The 22804-nt window shown below is 39.2% G+C and overlaps 1 protein-coding gene across 1 annotated transcript in view; it reads right to left on the minus strand.

Moving 5' to 3' along the window:
- Positions 1–22804, minus strand: part of APP (amyloid beta precursor protein) — a 205021-nt gene that overhangs the window by 30740 nt on the left and 151477 nt on the right. Inside the window, exons 11-12 of the mRNA XM_080613686.1 lie at positions 17090–17218; positions 14936–15035 (exon numbers count right to left, since the gene is read on the minus strand). Coding sequence (XP_080469812.1) covers positions 14936–15035; positions 17090–17218 — 229 coding nt within the window. The remainder of the gene's footprint in view (positions 1–14935; positions 15036–17089; positions 17219–22804) is intronic.

Below are 22804 nucleotides of genomic sequence, written 5' to 3' on the forward strand. Positions count from 1 at the left end.
AGCAGCCGTGACCTGGGGAAAAACCTTCAGGACCTCAAACCTCGTTCTTGGGCTCACTGCTGGCATTTCCCCGTAAGTCACCACAACTCAACAGCATCCAGAAAAACTGAAGTGAAATACATGTGATGAACTAGACAGAAAGACAATACCACTGCAAGCTCCTTTCAAGACTATTCTCTTATCCCACAGAGACATACAGAGCCAAAAGCAAAGAAGGAGTAGAGGCAAAGGAAGAAAACTTATCACAGAATCTTCTGATGGACACTGGACTGTTACAAGCCAGTCATCCACAATGGCCCTAGACCACACTTTTACTGGTAGAGCTCTGCAAAGACCACTATACTAGCAAACGTACCATGATGAATCCTAACAGAGGTGATGGGAGTCTTACAGTGGCAAAATCCATGGTATTTTATAACTTTATCTACTTTTTATTGGCATACAACACTGTTTCCAATGTTGGACTCTGAGGCATACTTACCCCAGCCCTTAACTGGCACAGCTATAATGACAGAAATTTCACCTAGAACAGCTCCATTTATTTGTGTTTTCTTTACAAGGGGCTTGTTTACTAGATGGAAAGCTCTGCAATAACTGCTGTGTGTAAGACTCTTCAATTTACTTGAAAATCAGCTTTAAAATTGGCAATTGTAATTTTGGAAGTTCTATAAAGCAATTTAAGATCTTAACCAGACTAAACAAAGTGCACCCCAAACACATTTAATTGAGACACTGTCAAATTACATGACATAGCTTTGACCCAACACCCAACTTCCTTTGTAAAACAATATCTACATGACAGGATACATATTGATTCAACAAAGACAGGTTTGAGAACCATCTCAAACTGGTACAAATGCAGAGTCTTACTGCCTCATATTCACCATCTTATCCATGACCAGTCTGAACTGAACACGTGTTCTCCTCAAAGTTATGGTTGCTTTTGAACATGTGCTTTCAAAAAGACAAATTTAAGTGTCAGTAATCTCACAATTCTTAACATCAGAAATTAACAGTTGCCTGGGTCATAGTGCTGGCTTCATTTGCAGGTGCGTACATATTATCTTACACCAGTTAGAAGACAGTTTAAATCATACCAGTGTTGTATATCTCAATTAGGATTCACCAAGAACATTTACACAATCATTTATTGCAGTGCATGTGATGAGAGGTTAACATGTTCAGATGAAGCTTTTATGATGCCTACTTTATGGGCCAATTCAATATGTCACAGCTCAATCTTCAACATGATCATGTGCCTAAAGGAGCTGCACTGATGTAATGCAGTCAGGTTTTAACTAAATTTGAACATCTGCATTTCATCAGCTGTATGAATCAAAACTCCCCCAAACTGGTGAATTTGAAAACAAAGCCTCCTTAAAAGCTTAACCTTAGTGAATACTTAAAAACAAACCCAAAACATTATTTACCTCTACATCTGCATTTACATTAGAGCTCTTACCTAATCTGACAGCATACTTGTAATCCACTTAATGCGGCAGCACTTCCAAACGAACAGATGTATTTCACATTCAGAAAGCACTTTTATTTTCCCACAAGTCATTTCTATGGAGACGTGTTGTAAATACACAGTTTATGTAGGGAACTCCAAAATACAAAGTATTAGTAGTGCAAGTAAGGCGTTTTAGAGAAGTAACACTTAAGGTTCAAAGGACTTTCTGTACCTGTGATGAATGCAAATTCTACAGAGTCAGAAAGGTAGTTAAATCACTTGTATATGCTGTGGGTTTCATATATATAACTTTCTGCATCAAGCTAGAGTTCCTCCTCTGAGGTCAAAGGAGAGAATATACCAGAAAATACCATGGGTATTTCCTCCAGCTTCTGCCCAAGTTAGAGCAAATTTCAAGCATGTGCTTAAATATAATCACACTGAAGTCTGTGACTTACCACAGAGAGTTAAGCTCCACTGAGTTTCAAGCATATTGTTATTTTAACATGTTTTGCTCAATCAAGCATGTAAAGTCATAATGTTACATACTACTGGGTGTCATAATTATAACATTATCAAGCTGCAAAACACAATTATGTGGCGTTCACTGTTGAACTCATTCATTTATAAAGTACAAGTCAAATTTAATTTAGAGAGCAACTCTCATGACACCGTTATTGAAAGTGACCAGCCTACTGGAAGGTGTGAGTGGTTTTGCTGCCTGCACTCTTTGACGATGATGACAGAAGAGTAGTATGCTAGATAATTACTGTGAAATACTGGAAATGAGCCTAACCTGCAATGCTCAGATCCATACTGACAGAGAAACGTGACCACCCTGTCAGATTTAAGCTTTCTTCTCTTCTCTTGCCTCGCCTGTGAAATTACGCCACAGGTTGTCTTTTCTGGAAACTTTTACAGTGCAGTATGTCTCTCTGGGTTAAACTGAGACTGAGAGAGCAAGAACCATGGAAAACAGTATTTCACAGTTCTTATTTTCTGTCCTTTAGAAACTTCACCATTAGGGCAACAGTAAGTAGCAGCAGTTTTTCAGATTTCAGAAATTTCTTATGTGCCTCAGAATCTTGTTCAATAAGATGAAAAGACTTTTCCTTTTTCAGCTCCTCAGGAAATAAACATTTAAGGTATTATGAAGCAGCTCACCTAAGAAATTTTCCCTAAAGTTAGTAAGAGAATAATCATCCCATAGCCTTACACAATACCCTGGCTGCCCAAGAACCAAACTTCGGAAGAACGACACCTCTGAACTTAAGAATAGCTGCCACATTTAGAACCATACTAAAAAGAACATACTTCCAGTATTTTTTAAAAGATCACAACTTGATTTCTCTCATTTCTTTCCCATTTCTTGTTGCTTCTCCGCTTCTGGCATATGTGCATTTCAGTGTTTCCCAAATCGCATTATAAAAGCAACCCAAGTTGAATCTCCTCTATAAGCAGGTACATATAATAATGTCTCAGTTGGATTTGCCTTGCAGACTATTTGTCTGAAATAACAAAAAAACCCAAAGATGTTTAACTTCTACACATAGCAACTGTCCTGCAGATAGACTGTGATACAAGAAAATTTTCTGGTATTAAACAGTGTTCAAAGCTTGGATGATTCAATTCAGGAAAACATTTTTTATCATGTAACGATTAATTTCAATATGACCCAGGTGTCTTTCTCATTAGAGATGGACTTTAATGCAAATTAAGTTTTGTAGAGAACTATGCAATTACAGAGAGCTTTGAGTAAAGGTTCATGAAAATTTCCACACCACTTCATCAAGGAAGAAACACAGTTACCCTCTCTCATTTTTACAGCACACTTCATGAAACTCAAGGTCTCGATATTTTGTTTAATTTTATAAGAAGGCAGCTATGACACTCTTTGCCTTCAGTGAAAGAATATCAGAATTACTACAGACCCTCAGCTACCTGACAGCTACATAAATCAGTTATTAACTAAAATTGAAAATCAATAGATGGCTACAGATGTGTGCACATTTATGTTTTTTACAAACATTTAATGGCCAGTCTTCTGATTAATGACTGCATTTCCCCCTCAGTTCAAAGCAGGGAGTATTAAAGCAAGTTTGTGGGATGAAGTTAAGTCCAAAACCAGAAGCTTGTTCTCAATTAAAGACCCTGTTGAAACTCTATGCCATACTCAAGGATATACATTGTATGTCATCATTCTGATCCACATAAGGCACTGTAACAAATCCACAAGGTTTACATTTAACTCATTTAATTCCAAATTAGCATATAATTAAGTGCTTTAAAATAGGCTGAGGAGTCTAGATTAAAAGAAATAAACAGCTCCCCCCCAATCATCACTGACATTTCTGCCAGATGAATCAGCATTCATTATTCAGTCTTGTATGAATTAGAAAAAGCCAAGTACATTTCCATCCTAAATAAGGAAGTTACAGGGCTTGTAAGTGAAACTGCCCTGAAAAAAGCATTTATATGAAAAACTGCTACGGAATTTTATTACCTTATTTTCTGAAAATACACTTAATTTACTCATAAATTACTTATCAGTCTTATTTACCGATTAAAATGATCAGATTCATTTGCCAACCTCGTACTACAAGGTAAACCTCAAATCTTCAGTAGAACCTAAAATTCTACCACTTTCTAACCCCTGAAAAAATGTCCATTACCCATCATTTGTTATAAAAACATCTAAAGGTACAAATCCCACAGCAATTTTTGATGTTTACTGAACTTGCAGACAACTGCTGAATCACTAATAATCCATACAAATATAAAAATCTAAACATTAATTTGTTGCACCTGAGCAACCCAGAGGGCATTTTCAATTTGAGTCACTTATAATAGTTTAAATCAGGATTTACCAAAACTGAATCATGCAGCACCTGCTCAAGATAAAATATATTTTGCCTATTTATTAAGTGCAGTTTTAGCACTTGATAGGCCAAATATATCCTGGTTGTCAGAGTATTCTGAAGAGATGAATTTATTTAATTTAACAAATACACCCATTAATTGGGACATGGCCTGTTTTCACGGTTTTTATGCTGCTTTCATATGCATGATCTAACAGAAGGAAACAGAACAGGGAAAGGACTGGAATCCCAGCTAGGTAGCACTATCCAGGAAAACAAATTTTTCAATTAAATTGGGTGCATGAGATTCAAACAGCAGGAAAAAGCTGTGCTGATGCAAGATTGCTTCACTTACAATCTCACATGCATGGGAACTAGTTGTTAGGAGGTTACTGCAACATGTCCATCAATCCAGCCGTCCTGAAAAAATCACATATCCTCAGTAATTCTTTTCCCTTTTTATCCCAATAGTAACAGCTTGCCTAGCAAGAATATGTCAGATACTCTTGGCCATTATAAGCACCTGTGAATTTTCACTCTACTCTTCTGAAGAGTAAGTTATGCTTGAGTAAAACAAACCTTAGTACATCATTGGCCTACTTAGCGCTCTCCCTCAGATACTTGCCCGTAGTGATGCATTTCAGACTTCAGTGTCTGAATTCCCCCGAACAACAATTCCAGAAACTGCCATGGGACCGACAACTGACACACTAGCTCTGTAATATATAATATATAAAGCTATAATATATAGCTTGTGCAGACAGTCTCACTGGACACTTAGAATCTGCTGGCATGTCTAAGAATTAAGATGATTGCTTCTTTCACAATCCAACACTCCCTATTAGAAATCTGACCCTTTAGCGACTCACAGAGAATGACAAAACTATGTTTCCAAACCAAGTAATTGGGAAAGGAAAATCTACTATTCAACAGTAAGTGAAAGCTGTTGTAGGTGTGTGTGCTGCCATGATTTGGGCTGTTTCAGTACTAGTGGACACTGACATCATTAATGTGATTTAAGATGATGAGAAGATGACATATTTGTGAATTATACTACACATATATTCAGTGCACCAAGAAAATTTTCAGTAACTAAGTGCAATGACATTTCTGTAAGTGGGCAATGTTTCACCACGCCAGTGCCTCCCCATCTGAATGGAAGCTATGCATTCAGAAAGTCAAGCTCATCTGAGCTAACCTGCTCTCAGATCATACATGCAAGCTGGACAACTGCAAGATGTTTTCAGACTTCTGTCATTCAGCCAATAAAAGAATGACATCTTAAATTTGGCACATGATGAACTAATCTATTAGTTTCTTAAAATATAATGGTAGAAGCAATTATCAGGAAATACAAATGAGAAAGGCTGAGAGAAGCCATCCCCCTTCATAAAACAGTAAAATCAGACTTTATGAGTGCTCCAGCTTTTCTTTATACTTACACCGAAGATGCAATAGAGCAGGAAATCAGCTAAAATACTGTTTACGAACAAATCTAACTATGAGGTAATCCTGACCTATGATGTTTTTAAAAATGAAACATATCCAGTATACTGGTTTAAAATAATACATACACCAGTGGAAATAATACTCTTCAACCAGCTGCCACTGTGAGCTCAGAGTTGTCTTTTGGCCATTAACTTCCTGTGGGACCTTAAACAGCAAGATAACTTGTGTCTATGAAGAGGTACTTCAGGCTAGAGTAATGGAAAGGGTACAGAACAGACTTCAAGAAGGATCTACCAATACAGGACAGTGTTCTAGCTATCAGCTCCTGAAGAAAATCAAGGCAACACCTTTAAACCTCCCCTGCTAAAGAATGGATTATTTAGAATGAAAGATTGAAATAGCCGTTGAAATAGCAGATGTCCAGAAATTAAAAACAACTTTGTTTATAATTGACGAGTCCACCATTATTATCAGAAGTTCCTGGGTTTTGTCTAACACTTGGATCATGAGATTTTCTTACAGGTGCAAGCAAAACAGAACAGTGCTTTTCAAACCAGAGATAAAAATAATAAACTCTGTAATACCTTTTTATTCTGACAAAATTTCTGAAAAGTGGATGGAAAACACGATGTCCCATCTCTTTCCCTGATGAAAAGCCACCCCAATCCAAAGTCATGTGAAGCCATTTATACTTTTCACTATATCTGTAAGATTAGAGGAAGCTGGCTCTTTTACTGACTGAAGTCATGTTCACAATATTTATGAGATTAAAAGAGGGCTTGTGTGCACAAAACTCAGGATTCGTATCTTTTCTGAAGAACACTAGCGCCAGTGACAAGACACAATAGACCATTTAGCTACAAAAGATGGGGAGGATACAGAATGCTGCTAATGAAAGCATTTGAGAACATCAGCGTCAATGAAGTACATTTATATCTATTTTAATCATGTACTATTTTCTGCCTATTTTTCTATGACAGTTAAATAATCTGGACAGAAAATAAGAGATGCTTAGAAGAGGAAAACATTGTATCTATTTCTAGTGGGTTTTCTTCCTTCCCCCTATGCTGCAGCAAAGGACATAGAGTTTTCAATCTGGAAAAGTAACTGAGGTTCTTCAGCTCTTCCAAGATCCTGAATGCCGTTTGGAATTTACAAAGCAGCATGGAACTGTCCTTCCATCTGGCAACTACCTTTGCCTATTAAAATACAGCACACTAAAGGAGGACAGTAAGTTAGTTGCACAAGAAGTGATAGCTCCTGCTCCTGTACCTGGAGAATAACCATCCCATGCACCAATAAATGCTGGAAAGCAGCTCAGCAGAAAAGAACCTGAGAGTCCTGGTGGACACCAAGTTGAACACAATCCATTAACACACCCTTGCTGCAAAGATGACTAATGGTATTCAAAGTGCCAGCAGAAGGGAAGGGATTCTCTCGCCTCTGCTCAGTGCTGGTGAGACCACACCTTGAGTGCTGTGCCCAGTTTTGCGTTCCCCACTACGACAGGGACTTGGACATGCTGGAGAGAGTCCACAGAGGGACTGCGCAATCTCTCCTAAGAGGAAGACTGGGAGAACTGGGGCTGTTCTGCCTGGAGAAGAGAAGGCCCAGGAGGATTTTATCAATGTGTATAAACACCTGAAAAGAAGGTGCAAAGAGGACACAGCCAGGCTCTCTTCAGTGGTGCCCAGTGGCAGGACCAAAGGCAGTTAGCAGGAACTGAAACACAGGAGGTTCCCTCTGAACATCCGGAAAACACCCTCTTACTGTGAGGGTGACTGAACACTAGCAACTGGCTCTGGGTGGCCCTGCCTGAGCAGGGGGCTTGCACCAGATGACTTCTAGAAGTCACAGAATCATAGAATAGCTTGTGTTGGAAGGGCTCTTCAAAGCTCATCTAGTTCAGCCCCCCTGCAATGAGCAGGGACATCTTCAACTAGATCATATTGCCCAGAATCACATCCAGCCTGGCCTTAAATGTCTCTAGGCATGGTGCATCTATCACCTTTCTGGGCAATCTGTGTCAGTATTGTACCACCTTCAGGTCCCTTCCAGCCTCAGCCATTCTCTGATTCTGAGACATCAGCTGGTTCCCCATGTGAACAGAATACATCACCTTGCTCCAACAAATAGCTCAATGGTATCTTACTGAGTTACTTATGGCATTTAAATCATCATAGAAATATTTTATAGAGGTAACGAAGTAGTTAAACTGGTGACTTAGTAAAGACCATAAGCTTGGGATGATTAAAAAAAAAAAAACCAACTGAAAAAAAGGCTGCGGTGTGTGTACACATATAAACAAGCCAAATACTTTAAAATGTCCTTGGTGGAAGAGGTCTTCATTGCTTACCAGGTAGTTCACCTGGCTCACGCCATGTCAGTATTTAAGCAAACAAAATCCATCTATGTAAATGCTGCTGTGTGAAGCTTAACACAGAATTCATTTGCTTTTGTGGGAGAACCCCCTACTATTTTTAACCACTGACCTTGCAATATATTTTTTAGTAGAGTTCTAACAAATCTCCTATTCAACAGTGGGGAAAAAGCACAGGCATAGTTAGTGCTGGAAGTCACTCCAGGGTACCTGTGCAAATATACTTTCTCTGAAGGCTGCTTTTGACTGCTTGTTTCAGTTGCATTGTTATCCTTATGGGCAAAAAGGGAAGAGTGGAATGGGAGGAATGGGAAGCCTGTATGATACAACACAGACACACCAAAGAGTCTCTTGAAAACAAGAATGTAGGTTTTACAGTACCTTAGGGTAAGATCTGCAAATAACTGTGCTACTTCCAGAAAATCTGTTTAAAGTTTACTGAGGTATTTCTGTATGGTATAGGTAAACCCATCAAGTCTGAATGGAAGAATTTCTGCCATGGAAAAATGTGCTGCTTTTAAAGAAACAAAGGTGGAAATTCAACACTTTTAGTTTGGCAAAGATGACATTCCCTTGTGTCCAAAATTGAAGATGCTCCCTCTCAAGTACTAGCCTAGTGCCTGGGGCAATTTAGAAATAATTCTGTTGACCTCCAGAAAACTTAATAGAATTCTCTAAACTTTCTCAGGTAAAGATTTTTTGTAACTACTGCACACTGGAATTGTGGCTGTTTATCTTAACCTGGGCAAAAAGTTCAACTCCATCTGACTCCTTTATAAAAGGAAATGCCAACTGGAAAGTATTGATAACCAAAACCAGAGAGGAATTGCTTTTCTTCAGAAAGAAGAGTATCTAGTTTTCCAGTCCTCAGTGTGCTGCTCTGCACCCCCATCTATTGCTAGGAAGTGCCTTTATTTAGCAATCAAGTGGACCTTCCCAGTGTCAGTTCTCAAGAACAGTCAGAGCAAGCTGTGAAGTGGAACACAGTAAATAAGGACAACAGAGACATCTGTTACCAAACTCTACTCCCATGTGAGCCAAAATGCTACTGCAGACAGATCCAGGAGGATTTACATTGACTAGGCTGCCGGTTTGTCAGCTGGTGCAAAACCCAACTGTCCTGAGGATAAGCACCACTGATGACAATTCCTCATCTTTCTCTACGCCGGTTCACTAAACTTGGTCTCTCCCAGTACAGATAGATCCTAGAGTCCTTATTCATTTACCCATGCTTCAACATCTCTGTTTTTCTTCACCAGAAAAAAAATAAAAATTAAGGCATTATAACCACTGTGATACATGACATTTATTGCATTAAACAACTGCTACCAGGACTTTTGCCTCTAGTCTAGGAAGAAAACTAGAACTGCTTCCCATGAAGCAGACTAGAACTGCCACCTCCATGACCAACAAGCAAGTTCAGGAATTTTATAGTGTAATGTACTGCAATTTAGTCATAATTACTGTTTCTACTTGATATAAACTATATCGTTCTGTTGATGCCATTCCAATACCCTCAGTAACTTTACAGTACCTTAATAACATGCTATTGACATGTTTAACGTACGTCAACTTTATTATTCTGACACCTCAATACAGCAATCCAACTTCAATAAAGGTGCAGAAACCCTAAGAATCACTTCCTGATCTTAAATATTTTTTGAAGGTAGATCTCTTCCCTTCACCTAAATCTTAAGAAAGAAAGTACAAGGAAGAGTTAGAGAAAAACAAGACACTAAGAAGTCCCATTACAGTCTGAAAGACATTACTAATTACATATTCATAGCATTTCAAGGGAGAGGATGAAGAAAACAATCGCAAAAGAAATGGCACAAAACAGGACAGACAGAGAATTCGTTTTCGCAAAGCCCCCAAGGGTGTATTTCAGTTTTGGAACATAAATCCCCAAACCACAATAGTTGTTGCTTTGGACTGTCAGCCCATGGCAAGCAGCTAATGCCCTCAAAACTCCTTCAGAAGGATATCACAGAATGAATGGAGAAGAGCATCCTAATTCAACTCATGACAACAAAGGCAGCAAGGCTGTGGATTAACTACAGGTCAAAATTAGCAGCTAGAAACAAGAAATCAACAGTCTTAACAAATGCTGAAAGGCCGGAACTAGCTAAGGTAGTGCTAACTGCCCTCCACAGATGCAGACTGGTAGGTGTAGGGTCCTAATGGTTCAAAAGGAAAGGTTAAAAGGAAGCAAGTCTTTGGACATCTTTAGCCTGCAGCTTATCCTATATTTACAGCTTTTTCCAAATAGTTAAAAAAAAAATCCTTTCAGGAAGTTGTGAACCAAGTTGTCAAGAGGCAATCTCTCTTGCTCAAACTTCAACATGCTAAACTGCAGCACACAAATACTTGAAATAGCACATGACCCACGGCACACCGTATGCATCTGAATGCAAGCAGTGATCTGGGGCCTGCTTGTGTTTGGCCTTTCTCCCACCTATATAATGTGAGCGCGGCATGCAGATCATGCTGCAGAAGAACAGGATAGGCATAGTGGAATAGAATAGTAAAATAACAACAGCTTGATTTTACTTGTCAAGGGAGGGATGAAATCATATTCTCTTACTGCTCATCACTGAATGTTTCAGAGCTTAGTTAGGATACTGCTGCAGTAGGCAATGCTGAATATTACATCGGTGGGGCTAGAAAACATGGAGCTGAGGACTTCAATATGGAAACAGAGCAGCAAAGACAGAATTAAAAATTCAGCTCACTGCCTGCCCATGTGACTGATGCACAAAGCTCTGACGTTGCTTGTGATTTAGAAACTATGCCACTCCCAACAATAAATTGCCTTTTACATACACGGATAATCAGTCTAATCAAATAAGGGTTTAAAGGAGGATGTGCTCAAGGAACCGATTTCTCTTAAAGCCTGCATTGCTCTCTCTGACCTACTGTATATATTAAATAGTATATGAGAATTATCAGAGAGAAAAGGTGACTACGAATACCTACGTAACCAAATAATCCATCTACCTCCAGTGTGCAAATAAATACCTCTTCTCAGAATTTTTGGTGCCATTCTCCTATCTATGAGGCATACTCCTGCCTATGAGAAACACTGTTTTAAACCAAAAACTACATCAGTTGCCAAAAAGTGACCTGGTCTGTAGCACATTTGCATCACTGCCCCTTGAAAACACATTTGAAGCCACAATGGCAAATGATCTCCTACACAAATGACCTGCTTATGCCTTCCAAGGCTTGTCATAACAGTCAAAGTAAGAAAGACCTTTTTCTGTGACTCAATACACTGATCCTTCTTCCCCTGTCCTAGCATGAACAATAGACAGCCAGCAGTCTTCTTCCTTACACATCTGGAATTTGCTGCTACAACACGTGCCTGATACCCTAATGGGGCGTTTGTACATCACACATTGGTCAAATGCTTTGCAAAACATCCTCACTTCATGCAAGTGCCGCTTTCTATCCCTGGGAGTGCTGCGGGTCTTTATCTATATACTAATCCCAAAACATCTTCTGTTCAAGCAAATGGACATCAGCTGGTGATGAGGACAACAGATGAGCTGAAGATAAGGACTACAAGTCTTTTAAATTCTCCCCTAACTTCCTGTCATCATCCCTATGGGAGTTCTGAAAATAGCCAGTCTCCAAAAATAGCAGACAGAAATTACAAGTGTGCACCTTATCTTCGGGCCCATGTACCTTCCAGTGACAGAACACTACCTATTTCTCACAAATGAACCTTCAGAAGGGGACTGTCAGGAAGACATAAGGGACATATTTCTGGTATAGTTTCTAAAAAAAAATAACTGAATCCCAAGACCCGAGATTCAAAATTTTCAACAGGTAATACTGGAGAAACTGTGCAAAATAGGGCATAATATTTCTAGCAATAAGAAAATCTAGTAAAAAACCAGGATTTTATTAGATATAAGAGGATTAAACCCACAGTACAAATTCACAGGAAACTAGATGTCATTTATTTTTCTGTTCGCAGAACTACTTGTTCATTTAAGGGAATAATTATGTCAGAGCTGTGTCTTCTAAACAAAAGATTATTAATTCCTCGAGGTGAAAATTGTTCATGAAGAACTCTGCAGTAAAGCATGGAACTAGAAACTGGAAGTATAATGAACAAAAAAACTGAACTAAACCATTAGCCATCTAACTTGCATCCCAGCCTAAGAGAACAGCTATTTCCAACAATGCTTCCTTATACGTAATTTATAATTCAGACACTGTGTGTGCGAGATGTTCTTACCTAGGTAATTTTTCAGCTTCTCCACTTACTCAGACTTTCTAAGTCAATGGTTCTAACAAAACATGTTTCAGTGGAAGTTGTAGTTTTTCTTGGGAACATTATAAAGTGCAATTTTAACAGTATTTTACTTCACAGATTCTGCAGCTATAAGAGATTTGCTTTGCCATGGGTTTAGGAAGAGTACATAAGCAAAAAAAAAATCGATCATTTCAGAATAGAATTAGAAACAGATCAGTGCTCAAAGCTAGGAAGATACTGTCTCCTTTAACAGATGGGAATGACTTCAACAAATTTTCACCAAAACCAGCATGTAAACCCAAGTACACAGCCAATGCCACCATCAAGAACGTTGATACTGAAAGAAAACAGGCTTTCCTCTCATTACTGAAAACTATTTTATGTAGTACAGCTCAGATCTGATAGTGCTTTAAGTTTTGCCGCTCCCAGTATGAGAAATTACTTTTCATTGCTTCAAACCCTGCAATGCTTTGAAGAATTCTTAGTATACAAAAAAACCCATAAAAACCCCTTCACAAATAAGCAAGGATGGAGCCAGGCTCTTCTCAATGGCAAACAATGATAGGACAAGGGGTAATGGGTACAAACTGGAACACAAGAGGTTCCACTTAAACTTGAGAAGAAACTTCTTCTCAGTGAGGGTGACGGAACACTGGAACAGGCTGCCCAGGGGGGTTGTGGAGTCTCCTTCTCTGGAGACATTCAAAACCCGCCTGGACACATTCCTGTGTAACCTTATCTAGGTGTTCCTGCTCCGGCAGGGGGATTGGACTAGATGATCTTTTGAGGTCCCTTCCAATCTCTAACATACTGTGATACTGTGATACTGTGAAATAAGCAACCTTAAAGTAGAGAAAAAGTACTCAAGAGACTGTGATAGACTTTTTCTTTGAGATATCTTACTTTCTATCATCCGATTAGGAAATAATATCCCACTAACTTTAGGCTCTTCCCCCTCCCCTAAAAATCAGTATTACATTTTGAGATTTGGAGTGAGATTTTTCTAAACTGCTTGGCAGACTTTTTCTCCCATGTCACTTAAAAGCCTCTGGAATTCCCATTTCATTTCAGTATTTAGGAGGGAGAAGAAAATTTAGAATATCCTCATCAACAAACATTACCATTACTAAGAACAGATGAAATCCAAACTTCAAATAAAAAACCCAAGGGAATGATAGCAAACTGACATCTCCAGGACCTAACAGTACCAGCATCTCCTTCGCTACAGAAATGATATGTTTTCAAATGATCAATAAGATGTTTTTCTGCACAACTACAGACTGAGACTGTTGATTGCACCTTCTAATTGTGGAGCATAGAAACACACTGTGAAGATTAATTACTAATTCAGCTATCTTCCTGTTTCCTCCCAACCCCTTCCCCAACTTCCTTATCTCATTCCCAGCCCTCTCAAGTAGAAGCCCACCTCCTTCCCAACCTGCGCTTTGTGCAAATGACTACCACTACTCCCTTTCCATCCCCTCCCTGCATTCTCAGTGTGTCCTAATCCTTACTGCAATGGCACGCCTGCCTCCTTCCCTTGTGTTTTAAAGAAATCAATATTTTATTTAGTCAGCCCAAGCTGGTTATATGTGAAACTAATCCATTAACTGCCATTTGGCAGAGTATTACGTCTTGCAAAACAAACTTGTTTCAAAGACAATGACCATCCTATTTCCGGCCTTTGCATTCAGCTATGTAGTATTTTTTTTTACAGAAGCACATTAGCAATATGATGTCCAGAGCTGTGGCTATATCTGAAACTAATACAGGCTAAGTAAAGTTGCCTTGGTGCAACAGCAGCACACAGCAAAGGCCAAATGCCATGACAGAGGTACCTCTGTTGCAGGTACTCACAGCCAGGAGCTGTGAGTGGTAGGAAAGACCATTCTCCCTCACAGTTAATCTGCTGTGACAGCACTTGAGGAAGATGCAGCCATGGGACTCTTGCTACCTGACTAGTCCACAGCCTAGCCTGTGTGCTGCTAAAAAAAGGGAGGAAAGAACCATTTGACCAACTAATCAAGAACTAAATGGATGACCAGTAAGATACTGCCAAGTTGCACTTAGCAATTTCCAGTTGATACTTGCACTTTTCTCAGATGCCTGGGTCTGCAACTGATTTTTTTTTTTGTTGATGGATTTCCAAAATGTCTACATCAGACAATGTAAATACTTGCCATGTAAATTAAATATCCAAACCCAGGATTTGCTAAATCTCACTGTCAACAGCTGTGCCCCTTTAGCATGGAGGTTCCAAATGTAAATTAACATATTTCAGGGAAGACATTTACAACAATATGAGGAAGCCACTGCACAGGTTATAAAGGATATGTCTCCCAAGTATTCATTATAATTTACATTACAATTTAAGAACATTGCCAAGTTTACTGTCCTGTTTCTCAGCTGGGACAACGTATTAATATGAGAAGTAAGAAGTACTCTATGATTCTATGCTGTATTTTAGCTTTTGGTGATAATTTCTCATCAGAGAAATGTTTTTCCTTTTTCTACATTAATAGTTTGCATACCGACTTCATCCTGGATCTCTTCTGCCACAGCAGGCACATTGTAGAGGAATGAGAGAGACTGGTTCATGCGTTCATATATCACACGTAGATGTGTCATGACCTATGGAAATAAAAGTATTTTAAGAAGGGGAATACCACTTTTAATTTGACATTATTACAAATTGCAAAGGTTATAGAGAACAAGACAGTTTTCACTTGCGTAAGGTATAAGATTTCAGTATGTTCTACGCACCAAAACAGTCAAATCCATTGCAAAACTCACCTCTCCTACAGCTGCTACAAAAATAGTGCTCTAGATCCTCTTCCATAGCAACTATCTGAAATCCCATGGGAATGCAGTTATTTAAGCTAGTGGTCTATAGCTGCTGTGAGGGAGAGCATGTACACAAGCAGCTACTGTGGCAGAAATCCACAGCCTCATTTTCCTTTTAACAACATTTATATTTGCCCATACCTGTAAGTTTTCACATAACATGCAAACCAAGTGAGGTGCAATGATTGCTACATCAAAATGTTTCAGCTCTTTGGGTTTTTCCTCCCTTTATCCTAATATTACAGAAAGAAACAGCTCTCAAAAAACCTTCAATTTTCTTGGTAAAAAACATGTACAAGCTTTTTTCAGCTGAAAACAAAAATATTTTCACCCAGCATTACTGCATTATCTCGTGATTACAACTCTATTGCCTCAGGTTCCCGCACACCGCTATGGGTTGAGTCATAACATCTCATGATATATGCTCCCCCAGGGTACTCTCCACAAGTATCACCTCTCTTCAGTACAAAGGGAAACTGAGGTGCATCTTAGAAGACTGACAAGGCAAGTAAGCCTGAAAAGGAAAATGGCTTGCAGACAGCAATTTTAATGAAACAATGGCATGATTTCTTCAAATCCAAATACAGTATTCATGATTTTGAACAAAATATTTTGTTTTCTATGTTCCACTGAAAACAGTTTTCACAAAGAGGTCCTTCAGTCTAAATTCCCCCAATCTTCTGACCAATTCTGGAAGCAAAGACACTATACTCATTCCGATGACAACATACTAAGCAATACACTGCACTTAAATATCAGCTTCTAATCTTCACCTGTGCTGCCACACAATCTGTAGTCTGCAAAATTTCAGTGTTTTGTTATAAAGTACTCTAAAGTTATAGAAACTAAAAAGTCATGTTAGATGCAAAAGGACATGCATTAACATTTGAAATGAGCGAAAGACAACGATCACTGAAGAAGAATGTTGGGAGTGTGCATTTCTAACTCTAGAAATTTCACGACAGCATAATCTCAATGTACAGGTCTGGCTGGAATAGACGTTTGAAAAATCTAACATGCAAATTGTGCCATTCAGGGAGACATATGGTTTACATTTGGTTTTTGGCAATACCAGTCAGTTCAAGAACTGTGGCTGGATCAGTGCTTCCCACTGCATCCTGCAGAGGGAATAGCAGCAGATTCAGCAGATTGCACTTTTTTATCAGATTATCCATTGTGCCTACAATTTTAATTGCTGTTTTGAAATCCACCTACATCATCTTTTTCTTTTTTCTTCTGCTTTCTCATCCTCCATGATTTATGAAGGCAACATAAAAACTGTTCCAAAACATACACCTTGAGGACTGCAGTAACATTCAGCAGTTAAAATGCCATGAACTAGAGTGTCTATTTTAAAAGAACACATTAAACTCCAGTGCATTGTAGTAATCACATTTATAGACACTACAAGTGCCTCTGCAACGACTATAGAAAGGTTGGTTGCAGTGAGATGGCTACACCACTTCTGGTTCTGCCACTTCAGCTGAGGGAAGCATAACCATATGTGGTCACTAAATCTATTACTGACATTTCCCAGAGCACTAATAAAGGCTCTGGGCATTAATGCTCTGGAGGGCTCCTCAGGAAATGCTCACAACTGACTCATTGTCTGGGTAGACAAAAAAGCTGTTTTTCAGTTCTTCTCAGAAGACACATTACACCCACCCTACTCCTATATCACTTTGCCCTAATCTTCTGCCAGAAGGCAGATTATTACTGCATGTAAACCTGTCCACAGAATGGACTCAGGTTTGTCTGGTTTTGTTTTTTTAAATAGGTTGTCAGAAACTTCACAATGGTTATGAAGAAATACAACCCCATTAACCCTCAGTGGGGATTACCTGAGATCTGATTTGGGCAGCTTTCTTTGGGTCTACCATGCGGACATGTTCAAAGTGTTTGAGAGTATGCTGTCTGTCCTTCTGCTCAGCACGCACATACTTCTTCAGCATGTTGAATACATGACGAGGCTAAAGGGAAAAAATAGGTGGTGAAAAATCAGTTTAAAGCAACACGTTTTAGTTCCTTGCATTAGAAATGTATCCCACAACAAAATCACTTGGCCAGTGGTGCCTGCAGTTAATCTTCTGAATGCATAAGGAACATTCTTACCATACGGAACATTCACTCAGCCCATTCAGCAGAACGCACCATTAAACAGCAGTTGTAGGTAAGCAGATAAGGTCTCTGAGGAGAGCGTTCAGATTTCCTCCCCAACCATAAGGAGAAGTTTGGCTGTGGCATCTTCTCGTGTAACTGCTACACCATCAACCCAACAAGACAGCAAGTGCCATCTTAGCGTGATATGTAATGGACACCCAAGATCAATTTTCTCTTCATCAGACTTTACTTCTCCTCTCCCCCAACCCTGGAAGCTCCCACGATTCAAGCTCCCAGTTTCAAAACCTTCCCCACCACCAGGAAAATCCCTCCCAGAAGATACCCCAAAATCTGGACACTCCACTGGAAGCATTTCAAAGATTCACCATTTATGCTCTACTATGTTAAATACTCAACCAGCATCAACATCTGTAAACTAGAGTTGGCTTTGGCAACTAAAAAAGATCACAGCCGGTAAATTTTATCAACAATAAACTGAATGCACCCATAGAGATTCAAGTACAGAAAGTAACCTGCACAACAGCTGCACGGAAGACCATGTGAAAAGCACTGCTGTATCTAAGCCAAAGGATAATTATCAGACTTGACTGCAAAACATAAAAAAACCCCATAAAACCAATCAAACAAACTCAACCCAAACCCCCTCCCCCCCCCCCCAACAAACTGGTATGACACCAGGGAGAAAAAAAAGAGGAAAGGGACCATTTAGCTGAGGTACAGAAAGTACACATCCAGAATACACAACTGGTTGAAAAGCCACAAGAAAAAAGGGGCACCTACTTGGTTCTTCCGAACATACTCAGTTTGGGTGCCAGATTTTGTAAAAATTCTAGTATTATGTATACATTGCAGATGATTTTTCTAGTAAAACCTATTAAAAATATGCCTTAAGGCATACAATTGAACGCAAACATAGGAAAGGTCTGTAGCTGAACGGAACTTGAAAATACACACAGAATGATAATGGAGCGGTGAAGACTAATAAATGCATATTTTTCTTTACTTTCCTACTCCATACAATAATACAGTGCCAAAACAGGGAAGTATTCTCTAGCATCCAGCTAAGACATGTATTTTTAACTGAGTGTTTATGATGGATTCTGGACATTCCTCCTCCCTGGCCTGTGCTGTTGTGTTTACGCATCCTACCTGGAGCTGCTGAGCAGTGAAAAGCACGAAGCTCAGGCAGTTGAGAAGAAAGGGAAAGGTGACCTTACTGTGCAGCAGATTCAAGAATGAGCAGAAGTGGTGAACAGCTGGTCTGGGCACTGGCAGGGACACAGGGAAAAGGGTGGGGAAATGACAAGCATCACAGGCTCCGTGCACAGCATTCTGAAGCAGGAAGGACCGTGGGCGAAGTTGAAGTTTTAAGAAAACTTACGGACAAATATAGAGCCTAAACGAATTTAACATTTACACAAGAGATGAATACTAAGCTACAGAGCTCAAAGATTTAAGAATCATTTCAGCTAAGAGAAGCAAGAGATTTTAAAATGTAAAGAAAAGTAAAGAAGAGGTTATTTGAAGAAGATTTGTCAGACAGAAACAGAGAGATGTGAAGCTATTCCTTGCCAGAGGATTAAACTTAGTGGCTCCATGACTGAAAACTCATTCACAAGGAACATAACCCCAAGTCTCCAAAGACAAGCAACCTGGGATGAAGTTAAAAGGAACTGTGGAGAAATGTTGGAAGGTAAGTAATCCTCACAACACTGGGTAATGGCCAAACTAAAGTGTCAACCACAAATCTTTACAGGAATCAAAGATAGAAGACCAGAAAGTTTCAACAAAAATAAAATTCTGAAGGCAGAAAATGTTGTTACCTTTCCTGACAATTCAGCTTTCCTTGCCTCCAAACACACCACGGTAGCAGGTTAAGGCAGACTAGAGAGAATGGATTAATTTCTATTTCTTCATGAGATATTTCAAGTGTAATGTCTAACACCAGAAGGGCATAGTTTTTGTTTTCCTTTAGTGTGTTTGCATTCACTGTAGTATGTCAATGAAACTTTGACATTAAGAGTCACAAGTAGACATGTTAATAGGATAATAATCTTGAAAATACCTCTCAAATACCACTAAAAGTAGTAAAAAAAATTAATTACTTGGGTAAATTTGCAACCTACCTTCAGTGCCTTTTCTAACATTGAGAAATGTTCCAGACTTACTGCTATAAAGAAGAAATGGATGTGCATGCCTTTCGCATGTCTGCTCAAAAAATCTCCCTGTGATGGCAGCAAAAACTGTAACTCAAATTTAGGACAATGCAGAAAGAATATTAAATGAAAGATGTTTCCTTACAGAGATAGAGACTTTGGTTTTTTCTCAAGCAAAAAGCCTCAGTCAAACACTAGAAACTCCCTGCATGTAGGTATACAAGCCTAGAGTTTCAGAATTTTGTTTTTAAAACTAGCCATATGCACACTTTAACCCTGATGGTAACTATTGGTCTAGCGATCTCATATTGCCTAAAAGCTTGTGACATTAAAAGCAAGTGATTCAAAGCTAAGAAGTCCTTGTGAAGCATTCAGTCACCCTGCACAGATGCACAAGGCTTTCCCAATCAGCAAGGCACTGCACTACATGCCAGATTCCTAGGGTGGATGCATAGGCATCTATGGAAACAACAGTATTCCATGAACACAATATCGAGACATGAGGTACAGATATAATCAGGCTCCTCTGAAGTAGAAGCTGAAATGGATTAGAAGTCTTAGCATACAGACTTGTTACTGCCAAAAATGTCTTTATTGTGACCTTTAGGAAACATGCCCTGCCTCCATTGTTAAGGTAATATTATACTTTATATATAGTATATTATATACTGTATTATACTACATAATTCTTATTGCATATTATACTACATAATTCTTATTGTATTATAAGGTCTGATCAAAAAACCTCAAAAGGTGGTGGTAATCCCTGAACTCCTGACTTACACTACACCAGCTCTGCTTCCTTGCTGGATTCACACTGGATCAGGTCATACCTCCAACCTTACCAACAACTTTGCAGTGCTACTGCCACATGGCTTCAGGGCTGTGGCTGAAGGTGAAATTGCCAGAGCTGGTGATGGCCAGCAAGAGCCTTCCACTGGGCTTTGCATACCTGAGTGTGGATGACCAAACAACGACCAAGGTCTACACTGAATGCAACTTAAGTAGTAAAAAACCTCAATAGTAAATTAATTGATCATTTTCTCCTCAATGCCTAGAACTGCAGACCTACTGCTTGCAGAGTTTTAACAGATTTTTGGATCAGCAAAAGCACCCCAAGTCCCACCCCTGTATTTTATTTCATACACATTTTCTTTTAAATGTCATTACTGAATGAACTGGTTCTGCTCAAAAATGCCACCCATGTAGGCAGTTTTTAAAGAGATACTTATAAGCACGATTCACTCCCAAATCTGGTACACTGAACGGTGATATGATCTCTTGTGATGGTAGAGCAGAGAGGCCACAGTGAACAGTCAGGCACAAAGGTGAGGAAAGGCTCCATCGGCTGAGATGCAGACAGACCCTCTATCTGAAGCTATTATATCCACAGCCATCTATTACTTCAACCCTAGGCAGGAACCTTCATATTAAATTATAACTGAAAGTGATGCTATTATCAGCTAAATTAAGTTCCCAAGGTCTCAGCTCTGACACTGCCTATGGCAGAAGAACAAATGGCTGACACATCCCAGGGCCAGCTTGGCACCTCTTGCTCTTCATAAATCATGTACCAACCTCCAAACTCCATCACAAAACTCTGGGTTTAGTACTTGAAATTCTGCTGCGTGTTTTGCCAGGGAAAACTCGGTGTGTTCATGTCAGTAGTCACCTTACTAAAAACCATGTCACAGAACAACTAACTTGTATCAGCCACCAGGGGCGACCTAAGCCTCATGAAATAATTCCACTACTTTCAGTTTTCTGTACTTGTTTTGCTGGCTTTTTTTTCAGTCTTCCTCTGAAAACAGACAGGATACTCCCAACACAACTCCTGTTATGCCCATGTTTTTAGTTACCTTGGCTGACCCATCTAGTAAGGTGTGCAGTGAGCAATGCAAGGTGAAGCAGTGTGAATGCTACCGTTACATGCTGCTTATGACTATTTCAAACATACACTCTCACGCCGTTTGCTTCCACGAAACTCATTCCAAAACTCCTCTTTCTCAGCAGATTCAAACACCTGTTGTTTTTTCTTAATCTCAAACTAAACACAGATCAATCATAGCCCTTTTATAAGCTATTGTGACAGGCCAACAGATGTACTGGCGTCTGTGGGTATTTTAGTTGTTAATTTAAAATCCTGTTTATACTAGAGAATGTTCTCAAAGTATTATTTGTTACAGTTTTTGAGAGCATGTTGGGACTAGCATGTATTCAATACATTTGGTACAAAGTAGACAGGTCCACAGACTACACCTGTGGTCTCCGCAGACTACCTAGGCTGACAATGCAGCATTAAAAAGCTGATTTTCTACCTAGTTCTGTAGACAGTATACCTTGTCTCCTGTTTGGAAGACAATATTTTCTGTAACTAACTAAATTATCTATCTATCCACATACAGACATATACATAGGCATATATATGCACCAGGGCAGAGTTAAGGACCTGTACTGCAACTCCCTGGTTTGAGAGCTTAACCAGACAGTCCAGAGAGCTAGCTAACACATTTCCAGCTGTACAAGGCACAAGCCCAAACAAAGCAGAAAGCACTGATGGCTCTTGGCTACCTGGTGGTGAGTTCCAGCCCCACAGACTCTTGTCATCCAGTGCTTTTATTTTGGGTGGCATCAGCATCAAGATAAGGTCACCCCCATAAAAGAATCATATATGAGACCTAAACTGCCCCAAAACCAGATTAAATCAAATATTATAACAACATATAAATATAAATATGAATATATATGCATGCATAGTGTGTCTGTCATCCCCTCTCCCAGAACCCTACAGTGATCCTAGTCTACTGTTTCAGATTAAGGGAGTGATGAAAGTGCAGTTTCATTGGGCTCAGAAAATGGAAACATCAAATGTAGTTTGGATTGCTACAAATCTAACTTACACTCTCCTCATGGAAATCCAAAAGACTTACTTCGGAGAAACAACACAAAAATCATATTAAAACACTTCTGTGTACTTAAAATACAACTTCCTGGCTACGTGCCAGGGAACTTCCATGGGAAATTCTGAGCTGGCTTGTCATTTTGCTCAAAATTCTCTCTAAATGGGAAAGTTTCACAATGCTATATTGTGCTATTTAATCTTGCCTGTAGAGAAAAATCAATCACCAGCCCTTTATGATGGCTGCTCTCGAAATGTGCAACAACTGCTTCTTTTCATTCATGTTAGGAATACCCTGTATACCATATTAGGTATATATTTTATCTGCTGTGATATTAGGTCATGTTTGACACAGGAGTAGTAGTTCATTTTAGGAACAT

This window comes from Psittacula echo (assembly GCF_963264785.1).
Source record: "Psittacula echo genome assembly, chromosome: 3".
Classification (NCBI taxonomy): Eukaryota; Metazoa; Chordata; class Aves; order Psittaciformes; family Psittacidae; genus Psittacula; species Psittacula echo.